Source organism: Urocampus carinirostris, chromosome 16 (assembly GCF_059441175.1).
Source record: "Urocampus carinirostris isolate Australia breed hairy pipefish chromosome 16, RoL_Ucar_1.0, whole genome shotgun sequence".
Lineage (NCBI taxonomy): Eukaryota > Metazoa > Chordata > Actinopteri > Syngnathiformes > Syngnathidae > Urocampus > Urocampus carinirostris.
The window spans coordinates 19,996,436-20,022,712 of record NC_142364.1 but is presented as its reverse complement, the minus strand read 5'-3'; the positions used below and the strand labels follow the sequence as shown (position 1 = coordinate 20,022,712).

Below are 26,277 nucleotides of genomic sequence, written 5' to 3'. Positions count from 1 at the left end.
TGTCTTCCTGCCTGTCTATCTGTCTCTCTAGATTTCTAGCTAGTTTTGGCGAGGCTGTTAACTAAGACAAGAAAGTTTGACCACATTACCCTAATTTTAGCTGCATTGGCCTTTCTGTTCGATAAAGATGTGATTTCAAGGTTTTGTTTGTATTTTACAAAATCATGCATGGACTTCCTCACTCATATCTTTCAGATGTAATTTCCCCCTTTGTTCTGGTACGGAGCTTTCGCTCTGAAAATGCTGGTCTACTCGAGATCCCAAGAGCCAAGAAGAAATCTGCCCCAGTGCTGTGGTATGCTCTGCACCCTGAGAACGATCTGCAACTCCTAGTGGTCCCAAAAAAATTTCATACAAAAAAAAACATTGATTTGAATATTAGGCAAATATATATTAACTATCATATCAATTTTAACTCTTATGAGAAAATCATAGGTGGATAAATGTCGCCGTTATGTTCAGCTGGTATCTTGCTGCTATGCTGTGCTGTGCAAAATTATTTTTGTTCCTATTTTACAAACCAGTTCCATCTAGATGTCATACATTACACACTGTGGTTGACTGTACTGTATTTATGTTAACTGCACTTCTAATAATTACAACCTCTTAATAACACAATAATATTGCAACAACATAGTAATAACATAGGTTTCTATTTTAGAAATGTATTTCAAATTGAACGCCTTTGTGCTTATAAGTAAAAAAAATGTAGCTCTCAGGTTAAAAAAGGTTTGCTACTCCTGGTGCAGTGCAACCAAAAATGTCTGCTAGAAAGCACAAGGAAGTATACAAACTGCAGAGACTTGAAATGACCAAACAGCACCATTTTTCTTTCTTTTTCTTTTTTATATTATTACATATTTAATGTATTCTTCCTTATTATTAAAATCAATGGTCTTTTTTTTACGACTCGGAGGCATCAAATAACACGTAATGTTGATTTAAAAACACTTTTGTCTTGGTGTCAATTTAAAAACAGTAAAATTTATAATTTTGGCGTGAATAAATCCCACTTTTTGGCTCTCAAAACACAAAATGTAGTACTTCCATCCATCCATTATTTGCGCCGCTTATCCTAAGTAGGGTCGTGGGGGTGCTGGAGCCCATCCCAGCTATCTTCGGGCAGTGGGCAGGGGACACCCTGAACTGGTTGCCAGCCAGTCGCAGGGCACACAGGGACAGACAATTCGCCCGCTCATTCATACCTAGGGACAATTTGAACCGGCCAATTAACCTGACATGCATGTTTTTGGAATGTGGGAGGAAACTGGAGTGCCCGGAGGGAACCCACTCAAGCACGGGGAGAACATGCAAACTCCACACAGGAGGTTCAATCTGATGACCTCAGAACTGTGCCACACACGCGCAAACCACTCAGCCGCCGTGCTGTCCTAACTTTTGACTTAGAATAACCAAACATATATATCGAAAACAAATTTTATAACATTTTCAGGTTTTCAGAATTTCTATAGGGATTTTCTGAAGGAAGCGATCTGCTGCTTGAATCCAGTCTGATTAAAGCTTCATAAGAATATGCAGTATTAGCAACTGCCCTGTCTAGATTCAGACTTCTCTGCAGTGGGATAAGCTGCTTATAAAAAGTAGTAAAAGCAGTGCTCGCCTCATGTCATGCTGGACGTCACTAAACATAAATGCTGCATCTATCCCTTGTGCAGGTTATTGCGATACTTTTAAACACCTTCAGAGCTTCACAACGTGTTTACAAGGAGTAGGAGCCCCAAAAAATGGCTCCTAAACCTCTCCTGACAATTTATTGGAAGACAACATACCTCAAAGGCAGCTAAGTAATCTGCAGGGAAGCTTTTAAATGTTCTTCAGATGAACAGCAAACAGTCTTTAATTTATTAGGTGCCCCCTAGTTTTCATCGGCCATGGAAATGGCAGCATTTCCACAAAACCACATATTGGACACTTTTATCAAACTATTAGATTGAAAATACAAAATTTGTATGAATAAATATGTATGAGGCTAGTGTGTTCAGTAACAAATAAACACATAATTATCCTAGTACTGTGCAGTGGGGGATATCTGAAGAGCAGGCGGAAAGATAAGTGGACATCTGCGCCTCAGGGGCACAAAGGGATAATCCAGTTTTCAATTACATTAATGAAGTGAAAGTTGCTTTAATTTGTATTTTTAAAGGAACAGTGTGTATTATTTAGCGCATCCTAGTGGTAGACAAAAACTTCATTTAAAATAACATAAAGAAGATTGATTTAAATAATAAGCAAAACTATATCAACTATATATATACTGTATATACCTACTACTATCCTTCTTTTATTTCTTTTTGCGAATGATTTTAATTATTTTTTTCTCACAAAAAAAACAAAACACATTTACCGTATTTTCCGGACTAGATACTGATCTGGATCATAAATTGCACCAGCCCAAAATTATTAAGAAGAGAAAGACATATACAAGTCGCACCGGAGTATAAGTCCCACCCCCAGACGAACTTGTCACGATTACCCATTGCCATCACCTGTGCCCGCTCGTTTAGCGCCAGCTGTTGCATGTTGCCTGATTGGTTCCCCTCCTATTTAAACTCAGTAATCCATTCACTCCTTGAGAGTCCGTCAACAAACCTCTGCACTTGCAAGGCAAGCATTTTGACTCTGTCGCGTCCTGTCCGGTATCCTGCTCGTGTATACTGCATACGGTATCAATCCTGTCTGTCCCGTCCTGTCCAGTATCCTGCTCGTGTATCCTGTATCCGGTATCGATTCCGCCTGTCCCGTCCTGTCCGGTATCCTGCTCGTGTATCCTGTATCCGGTATCAATCCCGCCTGTCCCGTCCTGTCCAGTATCCTGCTCGTGTATCCTGTATCCGGTATCGATCCCCTCTGTCCCGTCTTGTCCGGCATCCTGCTCGTGTATCATGTATCCGGTATCGATCCCGTCTATCCCGTCCTCACCTGTATCTTGCTCATGTATCCTGTATCTGGTATCGATCCCGTCTGTACCGTCCTGGTTGGTGTCCAGCTCGTCTGCCCCTGGCTTCCTGTTTTCCCGCGCCTGACTTCTCTGCCCCGCTTTTTCTGTCCAGCGATCACCGAATCGCTGGCGTTTGTGTTCCAACGCATGACTGCCCCACTCCCGTAATTAAAGCTTCGTGTGAAAATGTTTTATGTTTGGGTCTACTGTCTTTTTAGAAAAAAACTGTGACCTATAGTCCGGAAAATACATTAGAAGTTAATGAAAAAAAGGTCTACTGTGAGATAATTTTCGCTTATTTTAAGTAAAGGCAGTAAAAAAAATTCAATTTTTCTGCCTTTTCTCCTCTTTTACATGTATTTCTTTTTCATTTTCTTTTAATCGATTTACATTGTTCTCTCTTTTTCTCCTTTTCTCATTTCTTTTCTTTCCTTTTCGGTTTTACGCTTGTTGTTTTTTTTCTTTCTGTGCAAAATGCTAGTCGAAAAAGTAACAAAAAGTAATGTATTTTAGTCACTGTGAGTCCCCGTAGTTGATATTCCTCCTTGTGATTTTTTGGGACTCATTTTCGGTTTCACTAACATCACACTGAGACATCTAGTGGCCAAATGTTACACACTGTACGTTTAAAGGAACAGAGTAAGATACAGTGTTTTGCATAAGTGTTTAGTTTTCAAATAAACACTCGCTGGCTTTAAAAAACATCTGCGGGCTGATTTAACATTTAAGGGTTTTTTTGCTTTTGCGGTTCAGGTAAGACAAGATTTTTACTTACTTGATTGGTGACATTCCATTGGATGTCACAATTCAATGCGTCGTAACCTGAATGGCGTCATCTTTTCCCGGACTTGAAGCTTATTTCTTCTTTTAAACCTCGAATGTTGAAAAATGATGGCCCACGAGCCAATTCCGACATTAATTTTAGGACAAACCACATACCAATCACAATATCAACGTTCATTAAAATCTAATAAATTGTCAGAAACAACCACAACTTTCCACACATCAACCGCGACTCATGAAAAATATCCATAATATTGCAATAACAGTGTTGATTAGGTCAGGGCTGTCATAGCTTTTAAGAAAGCGGGCCAGTTTGGTAAAATGAAATTGTGTGAGGGCCTACTATTCAGTCTGGGATTATTTGAACCATCTTTAATAAATTCACCCTCCGTGAAAGGTTTGTAGTTTTTGGCCGTCAGCATCCCGACCTCGTAGCTCGCCTCTGCAGCATTTTCATTTGACCCCCATGGTCTCCTGAAAAAGCGCTGCAGTACAGTTAAAACAGCTTTCAGTTGCTTAAACATTTCACAGCTTTCGTCTGGCAGCACTTATTGATGTTATATTCTTTGAAAACAGCCACGGTCTCTTGGCAAATTAGAAAAATAATAAATAAAAAAACAGTCTCACATGGGCAGCATAAATAAATTGATGGCATAAAAAGTGTGCCTTAGCTGGAAGGCTGGGGGTACTTTCGAAGTCTCACCCTTAAATTATCAGTCAGAGATATAATGTCACATTCACCCGGATCTGGAACGCCTGTGCTCAGGATTTGGCGCCAACAGCCAGGACAGCTGATTGGCGCACCCTGTTCATTTAAATCCTCAGCTTCCGGAAACAAGCTGTCTGATTGTACTATGCTACCTGTTGCCATCTGCTCAGAAAGCCCGTACCTCCGACTCTTTGCCTGCCTCCTGTTTTTCAACTTGATCTCCGTTGCCAACCCGTTTCCGAATTTGCCTACGACATGCCCTGCCCATCTGATTCCTGATCACATTTCCGAACACGACGACGCCCTTCTTCTCCAGCCCCGACCAACAACACGACGATTCCGCCTGTCCGCGACCATTCCCGCCAAGCCTTCGCCCGCCTGTCATGCTTTGTCAATCCGTCAAACAAAGGATCGAAGAATCACGCCTTTCCATTCATTCCAAAAACCAAGAAACGAGTGCAAGTGATCTCCGTTTTCTTTCCGTCCTGCCTGACATATAAGAATTGATTGTAAAACAATTATTAATATATTGAATATAATATATCAATATCTGGTAGTGTCTATCACCTTTGCATTTCAAAAATAAAATAAAATAAAATAAAATGAAATACAACTATTGAATTAATTTCTACTAAAGTTTATTTCCCTCAGGGAAATTCATGCAGACTGGAAAGTGACGAAAATAGCATGCAAACACTAATTTAAATGAATTGATTTCATTATATAAGAGTCTTTCTCCTTTTTATTTTTGTATGAAGATTTTTACCAGAACATGGGAACTTCAATGTTAGATTTCATATCTATTATACTGTATAAATGAGCCAAATTTAGAGGGTCTTCTTTTAAAAATGTTTTATTTTTTATATTAAACACCACGTCTGTAACTTTTATTAACGTACAATAATATTAAGATGGGTTTACTCAATTGTCTGTGGTTGATTAATGTCAGTCAGGAAATACAGCTACTACTGGTACTTTACAAGTGGCTCTTTGCTTAAGCGACTTCCTGAGGACATATTCAAAACTGTAAGTTGTTTTGCTTTTTTTCTCTTGTGCTTCTCTCACCAGTGTCATGTGGCATGTCACATTTGGCCCAAGGGTAACCTAAAACAAGCTAGCACAAAGGTCACCCAGTTTGATATGTATTTCTAAACTAACAATCATATTATTACAATGTTATTACTATGTTATTACCAGGTTAATTATATGAAGTAGGGTTAAATAGACTCAGTAAACCACTTAAAACATTCTACTAGAAAATCACCATGACCCAACACACTGGTGATTTACTGTGTTTTAAGAACTGGTCTGCAGGCATCTCAACTGTCCTTAAGGCAAACTCTTGGAGACCCCTACTCTAGACTACATGTGTCAATTATTAAATTTTCACATTTGCTTAGTCTGACCCTCGGCTTGTAACTTAATTTTTCTTATTCGACCCTTCCATCTATTTGACTTTGAGACCCCTAATATAGACTATAATTTAATCTGATTAGGGCCTTCACTTGAATGGATTAGGATAAATGTAACCAGTAGATCAGATGACATGACTCCCAACACAAACATACTTCGACAGGGGTGAAAGTATGTTTGAAATCCATACCTGTCAACCTGTACGTTTTTGCCGTACAAAGTACGTTTATTATGTGTTTTAAGACGTGTACGACGTACAAGAAAATCTGTACGGAAAAACGCAAATTTGTCATATGGGTACCATCCGGTATACACCGACTATGACGAAACGGCAAATCAATCAAGTCAAACGAGTTCGCCGCGGTAGCCTCTGTCTCGGTATCGTTTATTTTCGTTGCAAACGAAGCGAGCGGTTTGATGCTACTGTGTGCATGCGTTTGCCGCCTCGGATTTCATGTGGTAGTTACGTAGTGAAAGGAAGTCCGTCTCTTTTTAGAGAACCGGCTTTTTCGGCTCAACTCATCAAAGAGAGCCGGCTCTCAAATGGCTCACTTGCTTTGATGCATTATATTACGAATTATTATTGTTGTATAAAGAAGTTAAGAAAAAAAAGGAAGAATAAAAGGAAAAAATAAAAAAAGACAGGTTTGAGGTTATCCCTTTAATCAGTATATTACCAGCAATAATCTAATACAGAAAATTAATTAATAATTTGAATAAGACAATGTATTATTCTACTTAATTATATTTGCATGTATTTTTTTCCTTCTACAGTGAACGTCCAAGCTACTTCATTTTTGAACTTTTTTTTTATAATAAACCTCATTCATGTCGAGCAACTCAGTATCTCACAACACAATGTTAATTAACAATATATATGATATAACGAAACACATGTACAATATAACATGTTAAAATACATAAATAAACACGTTTGAAAAAAAATGGCGTAAGATTATTTTGTATTTTGTAAGGGAAAATACAATATTTTGTAAGGGCATGAAAGCCGTGGAGATTGACAGGTATGGAAATCAAAAAGTAAAATGAAACTTACATGTCACTGTGACTAGTTGTAATGAAGTTTAATGACCTGTAGATGGAGACACGCTATTACATCACGGATGCGCCGGCGGCGTGGCGCAAGCGAGGAAGGAAGTATTCGGTGTTGAATGGTTTCCTGATTGCTTTGATGAGGTCTTTGGAAAGGGGAGGGGTACAAACTGTCATAATTAAGTAGAAAAAAATATGTAAAAAACAAAAAATAAAACAAATAATAATATGTGTATGAGAGGGAAAAAGGTGAGAATAATGTGGTTTTGTGATTCTTATCATGGCGGCGCATGTATGTTGCCATGGTGACGGTTAAACGAACCAGGAGAACCAATGGAGGAACCCGACGGAGGTGTCTGGTTACTCCCGGTCAGCCCACGCGAGCCGGGTGAAGGGAGGGGTTAGTTTAGTCCGCCCGCTTCTCCAAACCAGCAGTTAATGGTAACTTAGCCGCTTGTGAGCGTGGGACGCGCGGTGGTCCCGCAGCCAAAACACCTTAACAAATTGTTTAGTGAAGTCAAAGAACTGATTTTTTTAAGCGGGGGATCTACTTCGCTTTTTAATCGAAAGGAAACTACCTGTCGCCCGCCAGCCTGCCATTCTTCTTCCCCAAGATGTTGCTTCGTGGATGGGATGGCGTCTCGTCCTGTTTTCCTGCGCACTTGTAGCCTCGCCGGAGAAGCAAATTTAAAAGCCCGAGATTCTTCTTTGTAGCGCTTCGGTTCCTCGGTAAGTGTGAACTTTTTGATGAACCCCAACTCGAAACTTTTTTGGGGTGATAGGCTGAAGCGTCTTGCTAGCTTCTGTCGTGCTAATAAGAGAATGGATCTAAACCGCGAGTTTTTTTTGTAAACCCCAAAAGTTTATTTTTGAGCTAAATTTATCACAGTTTTTTATGCTCAGATTGAGAGAAGCACGGTTAAAACTCGCTTTGCGACTATGATCTTTAAAGGGGAAAGGGTTTAAAGAAAACACAATCAAACCAAATATACTCTGTCGTTTTTAAAGGGACTCTGCGATATTTGACGACTTGTATTGTGTCGCGCAACGAGTGCTAAAATCAATAATACAAACTACTGATTCTCAAAGTGACCCAACCACCTATTTTCCCTTTTCTTTTTTTGTTGCCAATCCTTTCACAAGGTTTTTGATATTGGTAGTACCTGTAGCAGCAAGATCTCTCACGGTGAGCTTAATGTTATGTCAAATGAATACAAAATTCTCAAATTCCAAGTACTTTAGATAAATGCCCGTAAATTAATTGATAGTTCTAGGGTTCGTAGAAGTCTTTGAAATCCTTGAAAATGAAAATGCTTGGATTTTGTTTGTCGTGTTTTCAAGGTTTGGGGAGATCTTGAATTTTGGTTAAAATGCTCAAAAATGCCAAAACTTGCTGCCAGGTTTCCTGGTAGTCTGACTTGATTGACCAGAGGTCTTCAAAGTGGTGCCCCAGTGGACCTGTTCTAAAACTAGCTTACCATTGCTGGGTCATTGTGATTTTCTAGGAAAATGATGAGAGTATTTGACCCTACTTCCAATAAGTTACCTCGTAATAACACAGTAACAACATAGTAATAACAAGATATGTTATTTTAGAAATGCAGATCAAACATGTTTCCCTTTGCGCTAATTAGTAACAAAAAGCAGCTCTCAGCTTGAAAAAAGGTTGGAGGCCCCTACGATAGACCATGCATTAAACGAAGAAAAATGAATCAAGTCTGCTTGAAAATGACTCCGACACGCCTGCTTTGGTAGTTTGGCTTTTCCAATGCAATTCTTCTTCCCTCGTGATTAACGGCAGCTCTCAATAGTTTGTACAGCGTCATTACCCCCATGTGCATTGAGCCCAAGAGGACAGGTACTGGAGGAATTAAAGAATGGCTTTTGAAAGTGCTTAAAAGGTGCTTGAAATTGTCTATGACAACAAAACCTGTAGTTCATGTATTTCTGCTTATCATTAAAACCAATATTGTTTTTGGTTTTTCAAATTATTTTTTTCAGTAGTACACACAAAATAATACACACTGCCTCTTTAAGGACAAATAAAATAAATATTCCCTTCTCTCTTTTTCCACATTGAACATTTCGCTGCCATTCAATCAACACAATTGCTGAGGTCAGAGTTCATGAGTGTTTGGAATAGTTGTCATCTAGGCGGAGGGATGCAATTGATGGAAGTTCCCCTCCTGAGTTGAGAAAGTTGAATCTGTGTGTGTACATGTAATTAGCTAAAATGAAGTGGTTGAGGTCAGGCCCAGAAAGTGGAAAAAGGAAAGTCCGGATATGTTGGAAGGGGGTGTAGAGATTCCATCATCCCTAGTTTGAAGGTTTTGATCATGAATAAATGGAACATTGGATACCACAATTTCTCAGCAATACGGATACTCCAATCTTGACATCGAAGCTGATGTCATTACTACTTCAAATTACCTTACTGTTGGAGAAAACACCCTTTAAAACCAAAATTAAGTTTAATTTACTGCATTTACTTAATGGCATCTTACCAGGGCTGCATGATTTTGGGAAAATAAACTAATCGTAATATTTTTTCCAGACCAGTGTTGCAATTTCAATGCGAATTTCAATTTTAAAAGAAAAATGCATTTTCTGTGCGCACAGACGCTCCTCTATTTACGAACGAGATACGTTCTGGATGAATGTTCTTAAGTTGAATTTGTTAGTACGTTGCTTCTGTGCTATATTTTGGATGGAATGCATGTTTAAGATTTATATAAGTATGTTTAAGGCGTGTATAAGTAACCTCTATTGTTTTGTACTAAAATATAAATATTTCATAAAATAGTATGTTCTATAAAGATAGAGTTAAGTTTAACTTACTTTTGTAAGATGAGCTTTAAGACTTAGGCGACTTTTTCCTCCGTGGCACAAAGAGGCCGAAAAAAAAGCAATCGAACCATTTTCTCAACCGCATCAAGCTGTCTTATTCCACTTTCATTTCAAAAGAAACGGCTCGCCTCTTCTTTACACTTGACACAAACCATATCGAATGGATGAACGCGATTTTTTTTTTTTTCTGAAACTTTTTATTTCTCACACACAATTTGACAGAGGGTTGGGTCACCCATCATACAGCAACACGAACCACAAAATATATACAATTGACATTCCCATAAATAACAGGAAAAAAACAACAAAAAATGTTGATTAAAGAAATAAAATAAAAGGTGAGGCGTTTAGACATCAAGTAAAAATTGTGTGATGAGCTTCCATCTTTTCTCGAATTTATCTAGTTTCAGTTGAAGTCTTGCAGTGATTTTTTTTTTCATATTGTAAATTTCCTTTAATTTTTCTCTCCATTGTTTTATGTCAGGAGGTTGCAGTTTCAGCCAGGAAACTGTGATCATTTTCTTTGCTACCAGAAGCATAACCCTTAGTACATATTTATGTTGACCAGTCAATAATTCTTCTGGCAAAATTCCTAATTCATAGGTCACTGGGTCAACCGCAACTCCCAACCAATAATTAATTTGATCTCTGTCTGAATACTTCTCCAGAAATTTAATATCACATGGCAATTCCAGAAAATATGCGTGAAATCTCCGACCCTCCCACAGTTACGCCAACATAGATTGGATGTATTTTTATATTTTTAGGTGGTAGAGGGTGTATAGAAGTATCGCATTTTTACTTTCCATTCAAACTCCCTCCGTGTCGGACTGCTGGTTATTTTGTGTCCGTCTTTCAAAGTTTTCTCCCAATCTTCGTCCTTTATCACTACATTAGCTTCTCGTTCCCATTTTTCCTTAACCTCCATCGCATCATTACTGAGATCCATTTGCTTTGCAGAGCTTTTAACAATTTGGAGATAAACCCCCTTTATTAATTTTCCTTTTGAGTATGATGTCAATAATTCTTCAACTTTAGTTGGCTCCTTACATATTTTCCCCCATTCATCATGTTTCTGGAGGTAATGCCTGAGTTGCAAATATTTGTAAAAATCATTTCTAGGTAGGTCAAATTCTTGTTGAAGTTGTTCAAAAGATTTCAATACCTGTCCTTCTAACACTTGGGTAGATAGATAGATAGATACTTTATTCATCCCCTAAGGGAAATTCACATTTCCAGCAGCATCCCTGAGCTGAGAACAGTACCATAATAAAGCCAAAAGAATACAATATACAAATACCCAGTGTGACGTGCAAATGCCCACTGTAGCGTGTTATATAGAGTAACTAAATAGTGCTACACAGAATACATATTGCAGTAAGATTCGGTAATATCCAATGTAGGTGGTGTGGTTTAATGTGGGCCTTTACTCTGCCGGGTGGAGTTAAAGAGCCTCATGGCATGAGGAAGAAAAGATCTCTTCAGTCTGTAGTCAACATCAATCCTTTTTGGGCCCATTTTTCAAATCCTACATCCATAACTCCATGTTTAAAATCTGGGGTTTTTGCTATTTTTGTAGCCATATTTACAGACCTTGATGTTTTTTTTTTTTTTTGTATTGTTGACCAGTTTTAATAGTTCTCTTAATCCATTCATTCTGGAGTTTTAACTGAAGCGTCTCGCTAGCTTCTGTCGTGCTAATGAGAGAATGTATCTAAACCGCGATGCTTTTTGGAAACCCAACAGTTTAATTTTGAGCGAAATTCAAGCGTATTCTTGGTTGATTTATCATTGTTTTTTTATGTTTTGATTGAGAGAGGCACAGTTAAAACTCACTTTGCAACTATGATCTTTAAAGGGGTAAGGATTTAAAGGAAAATAAACATCAAACCAAATATAATCTGTCTTTTAAAAGGACTCTGTAATATTTGACCTGCTGACACATGGTGGGTGTGTGGCAAAGCATGCCTCTTGCAAACTCTGCCTGCCCTTAATTGGCTAATGCTGTTGGAACTTGCCTCTGATTGGCCGACGCTGTTGAAACCCAAGCTGTGCCATCTCTGGTTGGCCAAACGCTCCATCACTCCGATAGCAATGAGGGGAAAAAAAACCAACATGGAACTATGAAACCCATCCATCCAGGAGGGTTCGATCTCAAGACCTCAGAACTGCGTCGCACACGGGCTAACCACTGCGCTGCCGAGCTGTCCACTATGAAACCTTGTAAAAAACAAAAAAAAACAGTGTCTTGCGACTACGCAATCACACTATGTCACATTGCAATATCAATTAGATTTCAGTTAACCATGCAGCCCTGCAACTTAGCATTCACTGATTTTAATGCTTCTGCTTGCCTAATGATCATTAGAAGACAGATGTTACTGGTATCAGCTACCCTTACGAGTACCAATATCTTTTAAAAAAGCATGTATCAGCACAGCATCCATGGAAGTAGAGTATAGTGCAGGGGTTGGCCAACTTTTTAAGTCATCGGCCACTTTGGGTTCAAACATTTTGCCGGACATTGATGGTGGATAATGATGGATTGATTTCATACAGTCTGGAATTCGATACCCCAGCAAAATATGTTTTTTGGACATTTATGCAATTAATATCTTTCTAAATTAAATGAATACATGAAAAAATCTAAACGTATAGATTAATGTTCATGTTTTTTTCTTTTATATTTTGAATGAGGCAGGACCTAAATAAAGAATGTCACCAAAATAACAATTACTTGTTTCTTTACCATATTGTCACACTAACAACAAAATTGCCTAAGTCCTTCAAAGAGCTTTTAAGGAAAAAAATGGCTAAATCAAGGAAAAAAACAATTGTCTAAGTCAAGATCAGGCCTTTTTGGTTTTGTTTTGTTACCTGCGATATGATTGTTTGACCAACTTGAGTATTTGTGCAGATATTGCTGCTTTCTGTAGGAAACCGATTTGGGCAAAAATCTCAACATAGCCTTAAAATGCGAGTAATTAATTTGTGCTCTTTGTCCAACAATATGTTATTATTGTATTTTGAACGTTTTCGTTTCACAGGCCGGATGAAAAATCCTGTGGCCAGCGGGGGGTAGTTTGCCAACCGTGTAGTTGGCAACCATGACTTCCTGACTTCGTCAGGATTGCAAGTGACAACTTGTGACAAAAATGTGATGTCCATGCAATTGATCTGAAGTTATTATTATATTCCTAACAATTCTGAACATCGGGCGGCAGTAGCTCAGGAGGTAGAGCGATCGTTTTAGGATTAAGAGATCCCAGTTCGAATCCCAGCTTATCCGTGTTACATGTCGAAGTGTCCTTGGGTAAGACACTGAACCCCCAATACCCCCAATAAGCAGGTTAGCGCCTTACATGGCTGCACAGATCACGGCCGCTATTGGGAAATGTGAAGCACAATGTAAAGCGCTTTGGGAAGTCATTGACTTGAAAAGCGCTATATAAATGCAGATCATTTCATTTCATCGCAAATAAGTTCTCTGTGCTGCCAATTTCTGGTATGCAAATGTAGTGTAAAGATTTTACAATGAAATGGAGGTATTTAAAGATTTGTTATGCAAGTCTTTCCGAGCTAGTGTTTCTCAACCTTCTTTGTGCCGAGACATTTTAAAATGTATTCCCAAAAGCAGTTTCGTTTTTATTTTCTATTTTAAATCCTAAATTATCTTGTTGCTTTCTTATTCCACTTTCGTTTCAAAAGAAACGGCTCGCTTCTTCTTTACACTTTACACCAACCATATTGAATAGGTGCACGAGATATTAAACAATAGAAATGTCAAAGTTCCTAGTGCGCTGGAGATAGTATAGACACAGTATAGACCAGGGGTGTCAAACTCATTTTAACTCGAGGGCCACACGATCGAACAAACATTCTCTTTGGGGCCGGACTAGTAGATTAGAGAGAAAGAAAAAAAGAGAAATAAACTAAAGAAAGAGGGAGAGAAAAGTAGAAAGCGTAGGAAAAAGAAAGAAAAAAGGGGAGAGAAAGAGGGAGAGAGAGAGAGCGTGAGAAACAAAAGAGATAAAGAGAAATAGTGAGAGAGTGGAAAAGAAAGAGAGAAAGAACAAAATCCAAAGAGAAATAGAGCGGAGAGAAAAGAAAAGGGGAGAAGGAGCAAGGAAGAGAGAAAAGAGAGAGAAAAGGAAGAGGGAGCAAAAGAAGGTAAATAGACACAGAATAGTGAAAGGGGGGAAAGAGAGAGAAAGAACGAAATCCAAAGAGAAATAGAGGGAAGGTGAGAAAGAGAGATTGAGGAATCAAGAGAGAGAGAAAAGGAAAAAAATAAAATAGGGCAAAAGAATGTAAAAAGAGACAAAGAGGAACAAAGAAAGAGAAGGAGAGACAGAGAGAGTGAAAGAGAGAGGATAAGGGAGGAAGAGAGCGAAAGAGAGAGAGAGGGAGAAAGATGGCAAAATCAAGTGGATATATTTCAACCTGCACCTCGTTTTTCTCTTGCGCTCCTCTGAGCGTAGTCTTGCTGGCCGGATTCAATCCCTTAGCGGACCTTATCCGGCCCACGGGCCGCCTGTTTGACCCCCCTTGTATAGACAGTATAGATTGTTTACACACGAACTAGGAAGAGGAAGCGGATTTTTTTTTCTTCCTGGTTGATGCTGGGTGACCTTTCACAGCCTCACAAAGCTGTAGCGACGGAAAGAAGCACTACAGTACTGTCCTCTATTCGGAAAAAGGTGTACCCGATACAAAATCTGACAGCAATGTCCGGATATTTTCCCACATCCCGAAAAAAATGATCGTATCTACCGTTTATTGTCAGTTGAATAGTGGCAAGTAGGGGAGTACTTCATATTACTTGGGTTTTAGGAATTTTGCTGAAACTTCTGTGTATAATGAACCTCTCATTAAGCATTTGAATACATAAACTCAAAACAATTGTACTTAAATTGAGATAGTTATAAGCTTCAGATCTGAAAATACAACATTCTACTTCTTTTCACCCAAAACTCATGCAGATTGTTTGTGTCACTTATCAGCATTGCTGTGTCACTCAAGATCATTGAAACAGCTTTTACAAAAAGGTCATAAATGCGAGCTAGATTGTGTGTGTTCCTTTCTTTTTTTTCTCTGAGTCACCACTTTTATTTTTTTCCCCTTAAATTCTCGCTACCGTTGTTTCCACAAAAGTACTGACCTCAAAAGACACAGCTGTGAAAACTCTTAGCAACAAAAAGTGTAGTGTAGCAAGGGTTGTTTATGCGCAAGACCCGCCATTCTCAAATTCCATCACATGTTTGTTTCAAGAAAACAGTCCTTGCATCATCTTTTGGAAGCCTCCGTCGTCATCGCGTGTTCTGCATCCGATGTCTCGCCACACTTTATTTTGACGACGCTTTCGGAAAAGCGGTTCACTCCGAGTTTGCTCTAGTTTTCCTGGCTGGGGATACCTTCAGGAAGTTTCACGTCAGCAAATGGCTCTGCCAGCCGGCACTGATCGTCTGAGATTTGCAGGATATTAACAAATTTCCTCTCCAGTCTAAGATGTTTGGAATTTTCTTTTGGAACGTTTGTACGGAATTCGATGTTGGTTTCTGTCGATGTTTTTTTTTTCCATAGATGTTATAAAACAAAAAAGATTGTTTTCACGTCCATCTGTGTGTCATAGCAGTCCCAGGCAGGAAGGTGGGAGGAAAGGAAAAGCTTCACGCTAAGTATGGGGTAAAAGGCGATATCACGTTTCTAGGATTAGTTTCTTTTAAGTCCTTGTGACTGTGGCCAAGCAGTGAATGCAACATAACGCGTTTACTGTTGAGAATAGTTTTAATAAACTGAGATTTTTTGGAACCTGAAAACCTTTGGAAATCTGCATTCCTTCTTTTGGTTCCTGGAATTAGTAGTATTTGCCATCATAAGTAACTATATCTAATGACATTTATTGAGAACTTCTTAGAATTCACTACTTGTTTTTCCTTTTTTATCTCGGTCTTTTGGTGTCTTTTCCTCAAAAGATCTTATAACTCACTGTATTGCGGTGAGGTCTGCTTTAACGTCTTGGCCATATGTTACCATTTCTTTCTTTCTTTCTTTGCTAGTAAATAGTATTCACCTAAAAGGAAATGCTTTAGAACTAATGTAACCAATGACTTACTTTGTCCAACAAGGTACAACTTGACATAAACTGTTCATCCTAGGCCACTTATTATTTTGCTCATTAGGACAAGTAGCGTAGAAACAGGGAGGACTCCCATCTTCTTCTGCTTCATTCATTTTCCCTGTTGTCAGCACTTAGTAATTGGATATGTGTCTGTAGAGATTCAGCTTCCCAAAAAGGCAAAGGTTTACAATTTTGTTCTAACATTCTCGTTCTGGCAAGAAATATTGTTATTATCTGCACCGCTTAGCCTCATTATGGTCGTGGGGGTGCTGGAGCCCATCCCAGCTATCCTCTGGCAGTGGGCAGGGGACACCCTGAACTGCTTGCCAGCCAATCGCTGGGCACACAGAGACGGACAACTCACTGGCTCATTCACACCTAGGGACAATTTGGACCGGCCAATTAACCGAACAAGCGTGTTTTTGGAATGGAACCAATGTAAGCACGGGGAGAAGATGCAAAGTCCACACAGTCCACCTCAGAATGTGCCGCACATGCGCTAACCACTGTGCGGCCGTGCTGCCCGCAAGAAATTAAATCTTTTTCTCTTTTTAAATTTAAATTGTGTCTTTTAACCTTGGTTTAAGAGACTTCTGTGGATTGTTTCATCTTCAAATGGAACTTGCAGATGAAAAGACTTTGAAGAACCTGCTCCACAATTGTTGCAATGGTTTCTGATCAAAAGTTTTAACTGACATTGATGTACAGAGCAAAATTACGCACCTATCACGCCAAAAACAAACATTTTCCTTTGATTAACAGGAACTAGAATTTGAGTATAATAGCCAGCAAGATCACTATAAGTCTGTTTCATTTAGCTATTTGATGTCAAAGACGTATGAAATTTGAAACTTTAACTTTATGTCGCCATCTCTTGGCTTAGTCATGATTGTGGCTTTAGTCATTCTCGACACGCGTGAAAGTACGTGCATGCCTTTGATCAAGGGTCTCCAATATGTTTCCCGTAGGCACCAGGGTTCTCCTTGGGGGCAGCTGGGGTACCGGTAGACCTGTTCTAAAAAGAGCTCACTGTTACTGAGTCATTGTGATTTTTCGAGTAAATTGAATAATTGACTGAGTCTTTTTGATGATACTTACAATAATTAACCTGGTAATTACATAGTTACAACACAGTAATAACATAAGTTATTATGAAATGCATATCAAAATGGGTGCCCAGTGTGTGAATTGGGAACAAACAGCTAGGCTAAAGGCTAATCCATTCAAAACGCCTCTCCCATCCATTTTCCTCTCCAACGTTCGCTCTCTGGACAATAAACTGGACCATTTAACAACTGGAAGTGGCATCGAACCGCGAGATGACGAACTGCTGGGCTAAAATTCTGACGAAGACATGGTTAATCTTATCTATCCCGGCTGATGCTCAAGGAAACTGTGCGGGTCAGATGTATCGTCATTTCGTTCTGTATACACGTGTACACGAATGACAATAAAGTAAATCTGAATCTGAAAAATGTTGGAGACCCTTGCCTCAGATGTTTTTTTTTTTTTTTTAATCTTTCCGGGTTTGGGTTGGCATTTGGACGCTACCCAAAAGAAGGACGCGAGGACAAGTATTACATCTCTCTCCTGGATCCCTGCCCCCCTAAGCCCTCATTCTGATAAAAGGTACAGGCAGATAAGCACAATGGAGAGTAAAGCATAAGGGCTCTTTGAACTCAGGTGTGCATTGTCTACACATACATAATCTAGAAAATATATGACTAAGGACACCTCAAACGACACACCCCGCCTTTTACTGGTCAGCCCTGAGTACGAGCAGATTTTTGTGGACAAGAATTTGATCTCCACATCCAAAGTTGGCGGCAAAGAAAGTTCAATGCATCATGTGAAAATATGAGCATGTCAGAATTTTCTAAAGTGGGTCAGCAGACAGTTTTGAGGTGGAAATATCTGTGAAACATCCTCCCTTCTCTGAATCCCGTTTTGGAGAAGGGAGTTAATGAGTATGCCTGTACTCGGCCTGCCATGTTTATGCAGGAATGCAGGTTATCCATTCTCTTGCGCAAGCGAGAAGATCGAGAGCCAAGCGGCTTCCTCGCCATCTTGCTCATTAGCCGTGAGAATAGCGAGCACTGTTGTGAAGACTGATTGTTTCGCAGGCTTTGTTGTTTCAACACGGTGGAATGTTTTTATCCCCAGTACAGGCCGGCTTCGCTCCCATTGGAACACGGTGCTGCTCATGATTGAAGGGGGGCTTTGAAAATAGCTGCCCTAAATAGTATTGGGCCAGCTTTACCCCCATTATAATGCTACGTTTTCTTTACCTTCACAAAAGTTAGAGCTCAACTAATCTGTCGGTAAGCCTAGTGAAAAAGTTTGGCATGCAGGATTCAAATCTTAACCTGCCGATAGTAAACCGACCGTTAAGAACACGTTGTTCAAAACATGGTCAGAAGAGATTGGCGGTCAATGAATAAAAGGCAAATAAACATCTGCACGGTTATCAGCTCGAGTCATTTTCTTTTTTGTCACAAGGATTTTAACATTTCTTCAATCAATTAATTATAATGTATTGAACATTTAGTACTCTTGTCATCAAATTGAGTGTACCATACTATGGATGCTCTATGTACTTAAAGTATCATACTTTAAGTTTGAAATTGACAGTTTCAGGTCTCATATAATCAAAAACATATCACGATTGATAAAAAACAATTTTGGACTATTTGAGATACTTAATGTAGCACTGTAATTTATTTGATGTTTAAAATAAACTTGTATCTAGAGATGCACTAAATAAATTTTCATTATGGAACATTTTTTGGCCGAAAATTATTAGAAGAGGGCAGCACCTCCTGCGTGGGTTCAAATCCAGCTCCAGACTTCCTGTGCGGAGTTTGTATATTCTCCCCGTGCTTGCGTGGGTTTCCTCCGGGCACTCCGGTTTCCTCCCACATTCCAAAAACATGCATTTCAGGTGAATTGGCCGATCCAAATTGTCCCTCGGTGTGAATGAGTGAGTTGTCTGTCCCTGTGTGCCCTGCGATTGGCTGGCAACCAGTTCAGTGTGTCGCCTGCCCACTGCCCGATGATTGCTGGGATGGGCTCCAGCACCCCCGCGACCCTACTGAGGATAAGCGGTGTAGCTAATGAGATGAGATGATTAGAAGAAAGAAAAAAGTGAAACATAGAAAGGCTTCTGAAAAAACAATGTCTGCGATGAGAAGCTCGCATTTCATTTACGACACAGGTACTTATGTTCATTTTTGTACACAAAAAAAAGAGATTGAGAAAATTTTCAAAATGGGAGTACTGCTAAATATTCAGTTTAATCAAGATATTGTGGTTCTGGACGAGTCGGAATACCCATTTACATTGCGTTTGGAAATAACCCAACAAGATATTTTCATAAAAGTTTTCGTCTCCCTAGGCTTTCATTTTTTTGTGTGCTCCTAACTGGTATCTGGCTAATGTTTGGGGCGGCAGTAGCTCAGGAGGTAAAGCGGTTGTCTTTGGATCAAGAGGTCGCAGGATTGATTCCCGGCTCCTCCGTGTTATATGTCGAAATGTCCTTGGGCAAGACACTGAAACCCTAATGCCCCCGATAAGCAGGTAGTTGCCTTGCATGGCTGACGCTGCTATCAGTGTGTGAGTGTGTGTGAATGGGTAAGTGTGAAGCACACTGTAAAGCGCTTTGGGAGGTCTTCAGTGACTTGAAGAGCGATATACAGACGCTCCCCTACTTACAAACATTCAAGTTACGAACAATGGTACATACCAACATTTTTTTCGGGATGTCTAAAAATATCCCGACATCGCTGTAAGTTAGATTTTGTATCGTGTGCACCTTTATCCTAGTAGAGGACAGTGCTTTAGTGCTTCTTTCTTCTGCTTGGCGCTGTAAGATGTCACCCAGCATCCACCCAGAAGAAGAAATAAGGCTTCTACTTCCTGGTTTGTGTGAATACACACTGCACTGTATCTCTCGAACGCTAAGAACTTTGACGTTTTTATTGTTTAATATCTCATGGATCCATTCAATATGGTTGGTGTAAAGCTTGAATAAGAGGTGAGCCGTTTCTTTTGAAATGAAGTGGAATAAGAAAGCTTGATGCGGTTGAGAAAATGGTTGGATCGCTTTATTTTCGTCCACTTTTTACCATGGAGGAGGAAGTCGCCTAACTCTTCCAAAAGTAAGTTACATTTAACTTTATTTATCCTTATAGTGAAGTCAAGTCATGTTTATTTGCATAGTCCTTAATCCCAAGGAGTCTCAAAGGGCTTCACAGACCACAGAAGGTCAATGCCTAATGTATAGCTTTGTTTTTCTGTCCTATGCTTTATCATTTAGCCTGCTTTGTAACGTTATAAAAGCACATCATTTTACTAAACGTTTATTTTACAGTTTCAAAACAATACAGGTTACTTATACAAGCCTTAAACATAATTTTATAAACCTCAAACATACATTCCATACAAAATATAGCACTGGAGCTACTTACGAACAGATTCGATTTACGAACGATCATGTTCGTAAGTAGGGCAGTGTATCTATAAATATAGACCACTTACATTTACATGCTAACACTACAGTGATCTACAGTTAAGCAGTTTTTACTTTGTTACTTTGTGTCACATTGAATCCATTCGTCGCCAAAGTCAATCAGCCACTTTATCCTAAGTACTAAAGTGAGATGAACTTGCTCATGTTCAGGGTGTGTACGGGTACTCGTCATCCTTGAAAACGCTGGAATTATCTTATTTTGTTTTCAAGGATTGAAAAGTATTTTGGGTGAAATGCTTTTAAATGCTTGGAATTTTTCCCATGTTGCTCAACAAGTCTGCTTAAAAGGGATGCCGACACTGTTCTCTGGTGGCTTTGCTTTCCCATTACTTTTCTTCCCTCATGATTAACGGCAGCTGCCATTAGTTTGTATGGCTATGTCCAATGTAGCGCCATCGCCCCCTAGGTGTCACGCCTAGAGGTACAGGTGCATGCTACATCTAAACACGGCACTATGACATGTGTATTAGTGCAATGATTACTTATCGTTTATGGACATTTATTACGTGCTGTGCAAAAATTACCGTAACGTTTCCTATTGGTAAATTGTAATGGGAAGAACTTCTTACATGATATTTGCATTTTACTTCATCTGTTGCACTTTGTTTGTTTTGACAAGATGTTTTTAAGCATTTAAATGCCCTTTTCTTGTATGAGTATTAGCCAAAAGTTTTAGCTAGTAATATGATGATCAGTCATTTGTTAATTAAGTTGTTTTCTGTAATATATTTCAATGTTGCTGTCACAGTATTTCGGCCAAGCGTTTGATTTTTTATTTAACCCTCAAACTTTAATTCCAGTCCATGCCTATGTGTGACCTTTGTTGACCTACTGGAAAATGATTTAAAAAAACAAAACAAAACAATAATTGTGTTTTAAATTGGAATCTGAAAAGTGGGAGCACCACTGTCATTTGTCATTTCTTTTTATAAACGGACACAGTCGTGTTATCCCTGCTGACACTGTTCCCATATGTGCAAGTGTGGGCTTCTTCTTGTTGAAACTTGTTCGTGGTCAGGTATGTTTCTATTTTCAGGCAGCAAATTGTGGTTAGCATGTCTGCAGTGTTTTAGTGGGACACCAAAATGGACTAATTTACTCTTGGAAAGCACTCAATGTCTTCTGTTCTCTTTTTGCTTAAGTATTAGATTTAGTTTTTAGAAATGTGCCCCAATTGCAAGCATACACAAATACAAATGATATCTCATATCCATGATTTCCCAATATGTTGCAACAGCAGCAAATGTGTTAACCATTCCCACATACTCTCAGGGAGCTCCATTTGTAGTTTTGATTGCTTCTTGATTCTTAGTCAACAAATGTATTTTTCATGTTTTTCAAAAGTGCTCTGAGAATTGTTGTCAGAATGCAAGTATTGTTTTGTGTTTGTGTAGAGGAACCACACTGTCACAAATCAATTTCCCCTAACCTTTTCCAACGACTAACTCTACCAACACCACGAAAGACTCACAATTGATTCACAGGAAGTGACCAGACTCTCCAGTTGTATAATCAAGATTTGAAACCCCAAAATGTTCATTTGTAATCAAAATATTGAATGATTTGGCTATGTGTCATGTTTCTTGCTAGATGATTTATTTCATTGCGTGTCTGAATGCAATTTCCCCTATTGTCACTTAATCTACCAATTGGAGAAGCATCAACAGGACACGCCTTAGAGATAGAGGCTCTCTTTTTCTTCACATGTGCTCGAAGGGGAGGCCTCAGCGGCCTTTCCCCCTTTGGGACAATGGGGACTAAGAAGGCCTAAATTCAAAGCCTTGTCTCATCAGCCAGGAAACATGGCAAAACCCAGCCATGTGTCTCCCTTTCCTAGCTGAAGAAGGCCAATGGATTAAAAAAAGGGATAGAGAGAGAGACTTATAAGGGGTGGTGCGCATGTGGCCAGCCCTTCCCCCACCTTTTTTCCCCCACGTGATGCTCTGGCTGACCAAGGTACGCTGGGAATAAATATCATTCCGAAACGCTATGAAATTATTTCTGATCATTAAGATGAGTGAATTATTTTAAAACCAGGTTTAATGATCAGTACTTTCATTCCTGCTACATGATTTCTTTCCCTCTCCCTCGCTAACGTTGCAAGTCTATGTTCCAACAATGTTCTTAATTTTTTCGTACGATTTAGTTTTCCTTGCCATGTTAGTAAATTGCAGTTTGTCAAAATCAAACCACATGCATGATTTATTTGTGTGTATATATATTTTTCATCAATAATTATTATTATCAATGAACTGCAAAATCGATAATTCTAAGCTAAAATACAATATGTTTGAATGTGTTGCTTCTGCCATGATAAATGATACTAGAGACAAAAAAGAGGCTATTTTAGGAACTAATCTTCACCGGATTAAATTCGAAGTGTGTGTGTGAATGGGTAAGTGTGAAGCACATTGTAAAGCGCTTTGGGAGGTCTTCATTGACTTGAAAAGCGCTATATAAATACAGACCATTTACCATTTTACCATTTAATTTCTTAAAGTCATGTTTAATTTGCTGAAGTACGAAGATCATCGTTTTGTGATAATTCCTGCACTATTGTACAGATATTTTGAGAATGTGTACAGTAGCTCATCATGTTTGTTTACATTCTGGCTTTGATGATGTTGTGCATTATTTGTTGAAAACTTTTACTTACTCATGTGTTAACATCAATAGTACAACTATGATTTTTGATTAGGATTCCTTTCTTTTGTCTGAAGAAGCTTCCTGATGAATGGTTAGATTTGCGGAGGCTCTGCATTACTTCCTGGAGTCTCATGGGATTTGCTGAGGCCCCACGGGGATTTACTGTTGTTGTCATATTGTCTGTGCCTATGATATTTTAAGTTTCGCAATATTTCCTATTTCTGGTGTAACATATGCGATTGTGGTCCAATTTATAAAGTATCTGGCTATACAAAAAATACAATTTCAGTTTAATGATCCAACATCTGCTTTTGATCTATTTCCAGTGCTTTTAATAGGGGTGCCAGTGATACAATAGCAATTCCTTCCTTCCATGATATCCCACAAAGATGAAGACAAAAAACACAGTGTTTTGGTCATAAACTCAACATCCTCTCCATCTTTACTTCTTTACAGGGAAGATGCACGTCTCATTGGCAGAAGCTTTGGAAGTCAGAGGCGGTCCGCTCCAGGAAGAGGAGGTCTGGGCGGTGCTCAGCCAGAGCGCTGAGAGCCTCCAAGAACTCTTTCACAAAGGTATGAACACATAAACTCAAGCCAGGCCCTTTCCCTTTGTATTGCTTATCCTAATTTGTGCATTGAGTTATCTGCCAACATTTTTTTTTACCTCACTTTGCGTTGAGTTCTTTGTGGTCTATAAAACTGATGACAACAAAGTTTTTGGCTTGTTCGTCTTAGCTTGCTAGAGTCATATTTTCCTCCATATTTAGCCATTTTCTACCTGCTTTGTCTGCTCTTGTCACAATACAACTGCATGCTCATCAAAATAATTACAGATTCCCTTGGAATAAGCAAAACGTGTTAGCGTCACTTAAGAGCCTTTTCGTCACTCTTACTCCATAAACATTATAAATTAAATACTATTAGTGCTTTCAAAAGTTAAACCTTAAATTTAATACAGAAAATAAGACAGATAAACCCTGGTAGTACCGGACACTGAACAATACGAGAGAATAGGGCTGGATGATTCTAGAAAAAAAAATATTTTTCATACTTGTATTGCAATTTTCATGCGATTTTTGACTTTACAAAAAAAAGGGCGTTTCTGTGTTTGTTTTGTTTTTGGGGCGAACATGCTAACATACCTGAGACGACGTCCTTAAAAGACTGAGGATATACGACTAACAAAATAACAACTATAGATCTACTGATGAAAACAGAATTGCAGTTAAATAAATAGTGATCTACAGATAAAAACAGAATTGCAGTTAAATAAATAGTTTTAATTGTCATTAACCAAAAGTTCAACGAAGTTGGAGGACAACTCCTCTCAGTGTAATAAAACAATTTTGAGAGAGGCTGGCTACCTACACGCTAGGATCGGGTAACCGCGACTTCTGTAAGGTCTTTCTAATGACTAAAATACAAGAGTCACAAATGTATCGGTTTCCCACGAGTTAGTAGCTCCAAGTCGTCTGTTTCATAGGTAATGGATCTGGCATTGGTGAATAGCCACGTTCGGCAGTGGTGGCTTAGAGTTGTTAGCTTAGCTTCTAATACCGTCTCAATCTACGTATTCCCGGATGCTTTGCGCTTTTCAGACTTTTCTCGGTGTCTGATTTAATGAATGACTTTATTTTCTATGTAACAGGCCACTAAAGCTACGAGTTTTGGTGGCCATTAGTGCAAGGGCTGTTTGACTGACTGGCAGCATACACCACCTTACCAAAGTCGTGCACACACGTCTTGCAAACTTTGACTGGCCTTTATTGGTCTTTGCCACTAAAACCTGCTTCTGATTGGCCGGCGCTGTTAAACCATGAAATTCAATTCTTGTTGGCCAAACACTCCATCACTCAAATAACAAACCAAAACTGAATTATTGGAAAAACTGTGTTTTGCGGTTACACTATCGCACAATGTCACATGGCAATGTCGATTAGATTTTGGTGATTCGTGCAGCCCTAACAGTGAGAAAAAAACTGTCTTAAATAATTAAATGTTCCATTTAAATAAGAACGTATGTTTCTGGACGAATCGGAATAAACATTTACATAGCGTTTGGAAATAACCAAATAATTGAAAGGCGGAAACCACAAAGGGTGTCATTTTGCAAATTGACGTCACTGCATGTGGGGTGCAGGATTCTGAAATGTTGTTACTCCCTTCCGCCATCTCCTGGCCTAATGTCATGATTGCAGCCTTTTCAGGACACGCATGCAAGTGCATGCATTTCTTGGACACGCTGAAATACCTTTTTTTCATCTTTTGGAGGGTTTGGGTTAGGATTTGGACCTACTAGAAGCAGGATTTTTTCTTAGTTTTACCATTTTTTTAAAAATCTGCAGGGACGAGCTTGACGTCTCTCCCCAGCACTCTCCCCATCCCCCTTTTCTCGGAATTAATGTGTTCTGCCCTGAACAGCTTTGATAAATTTAAGAATAAAGCAGATGGGTGCAATGGGAAATAAAGCATAAGGTCTCTTTGGACTCAGTTGGACATTGTTAAGAAATACTTAAGAGAGAAAATATCTAACTTTCACCTTTTTAAGGACACCTCAAGCAATTGACCCCACCTTTAATGTTCACTAAAGACAAAAGATCATTGTGGAAACGAAGAAGAAGAAAAAACTGAAATCAAAATAAAAAAATAAGGCATCGGATGATTGGATTGGTTTACTGAACCGTATGCCGTATATGAAAGGAGTAACTTAAATGTCTTAATCAGTTTGTTAGAAACCTCAATGAGCAGATTCTACATGTCTTCATTGTAACCGGATACCATCAATATTCTGATTTTGAATTGAATAAAGCCTGCCTGTAAACATAGTCACTTACTGAAAAAAAGGTTTTAAGTCCGTACACTGCGAGCGAGGTGAGTCAGCGGGCACCTCAAGGTTCTCTTTTCCCTGCTTTATTTTAGGAGGGCTGTGTTGCCCAGTCTTTTCATATGCTGTACCTGCTTATGTTGGCACACTTGTTTTGATGACTTTGCAAGGATTCAGTTTCATCCGTCTGCCCGAACCAGCCAGACATTTCCTCAATATATACTGTACACTACTCGGGTGGATACTTTTTGCTGAGTATCATGGAGTTTTTTTTCTTAACTTATCAGCGAGGCTTGTGTTTTGCCAAGGTTAAGAACCGCGCTTGCGCTTTTAGAATTCGGTGATAAAGCAGGAGTTGTAACAAAAGGATCACGCTGTCCTTTCAGGATGCTTT

General features: G+C 39.0%; 1 protein-coding gene across 4 annotated transcripts in view; it reads left to right on the top strand.

The window, feature by feature from the left end:
* The first annotated feature begins 7,342 nt into the window (after window positions 1-7,342).
* ptpn13 (protein tyrosine phosphatase non-receptor type 13) overlaps window positions 7,343-26,277 on the top strand; it is a 57,996-nt gene continuing 39,061 nt past the window's right edge. For all 4 annotated transcript variants that reach the window (XM_088355873.1, XM_088355875.1, XM_088355874.1 and 1 more), the window contains exons 1-2: window positions 7,343-7,643; window positions 23,513-23,632. In XM_088355873.1, coding sequence (XP_088211999.1) covers window positions 23,518-23,632 — 115 coding nt within the window. In that variant the 5' untranslated portion in view covers window positions 7,343-7,643; window positions 23,513-23,517. The remainder of the gene's footprint in view (window positions 7,644-23,512; window positions 23,633-26,277) is intronic.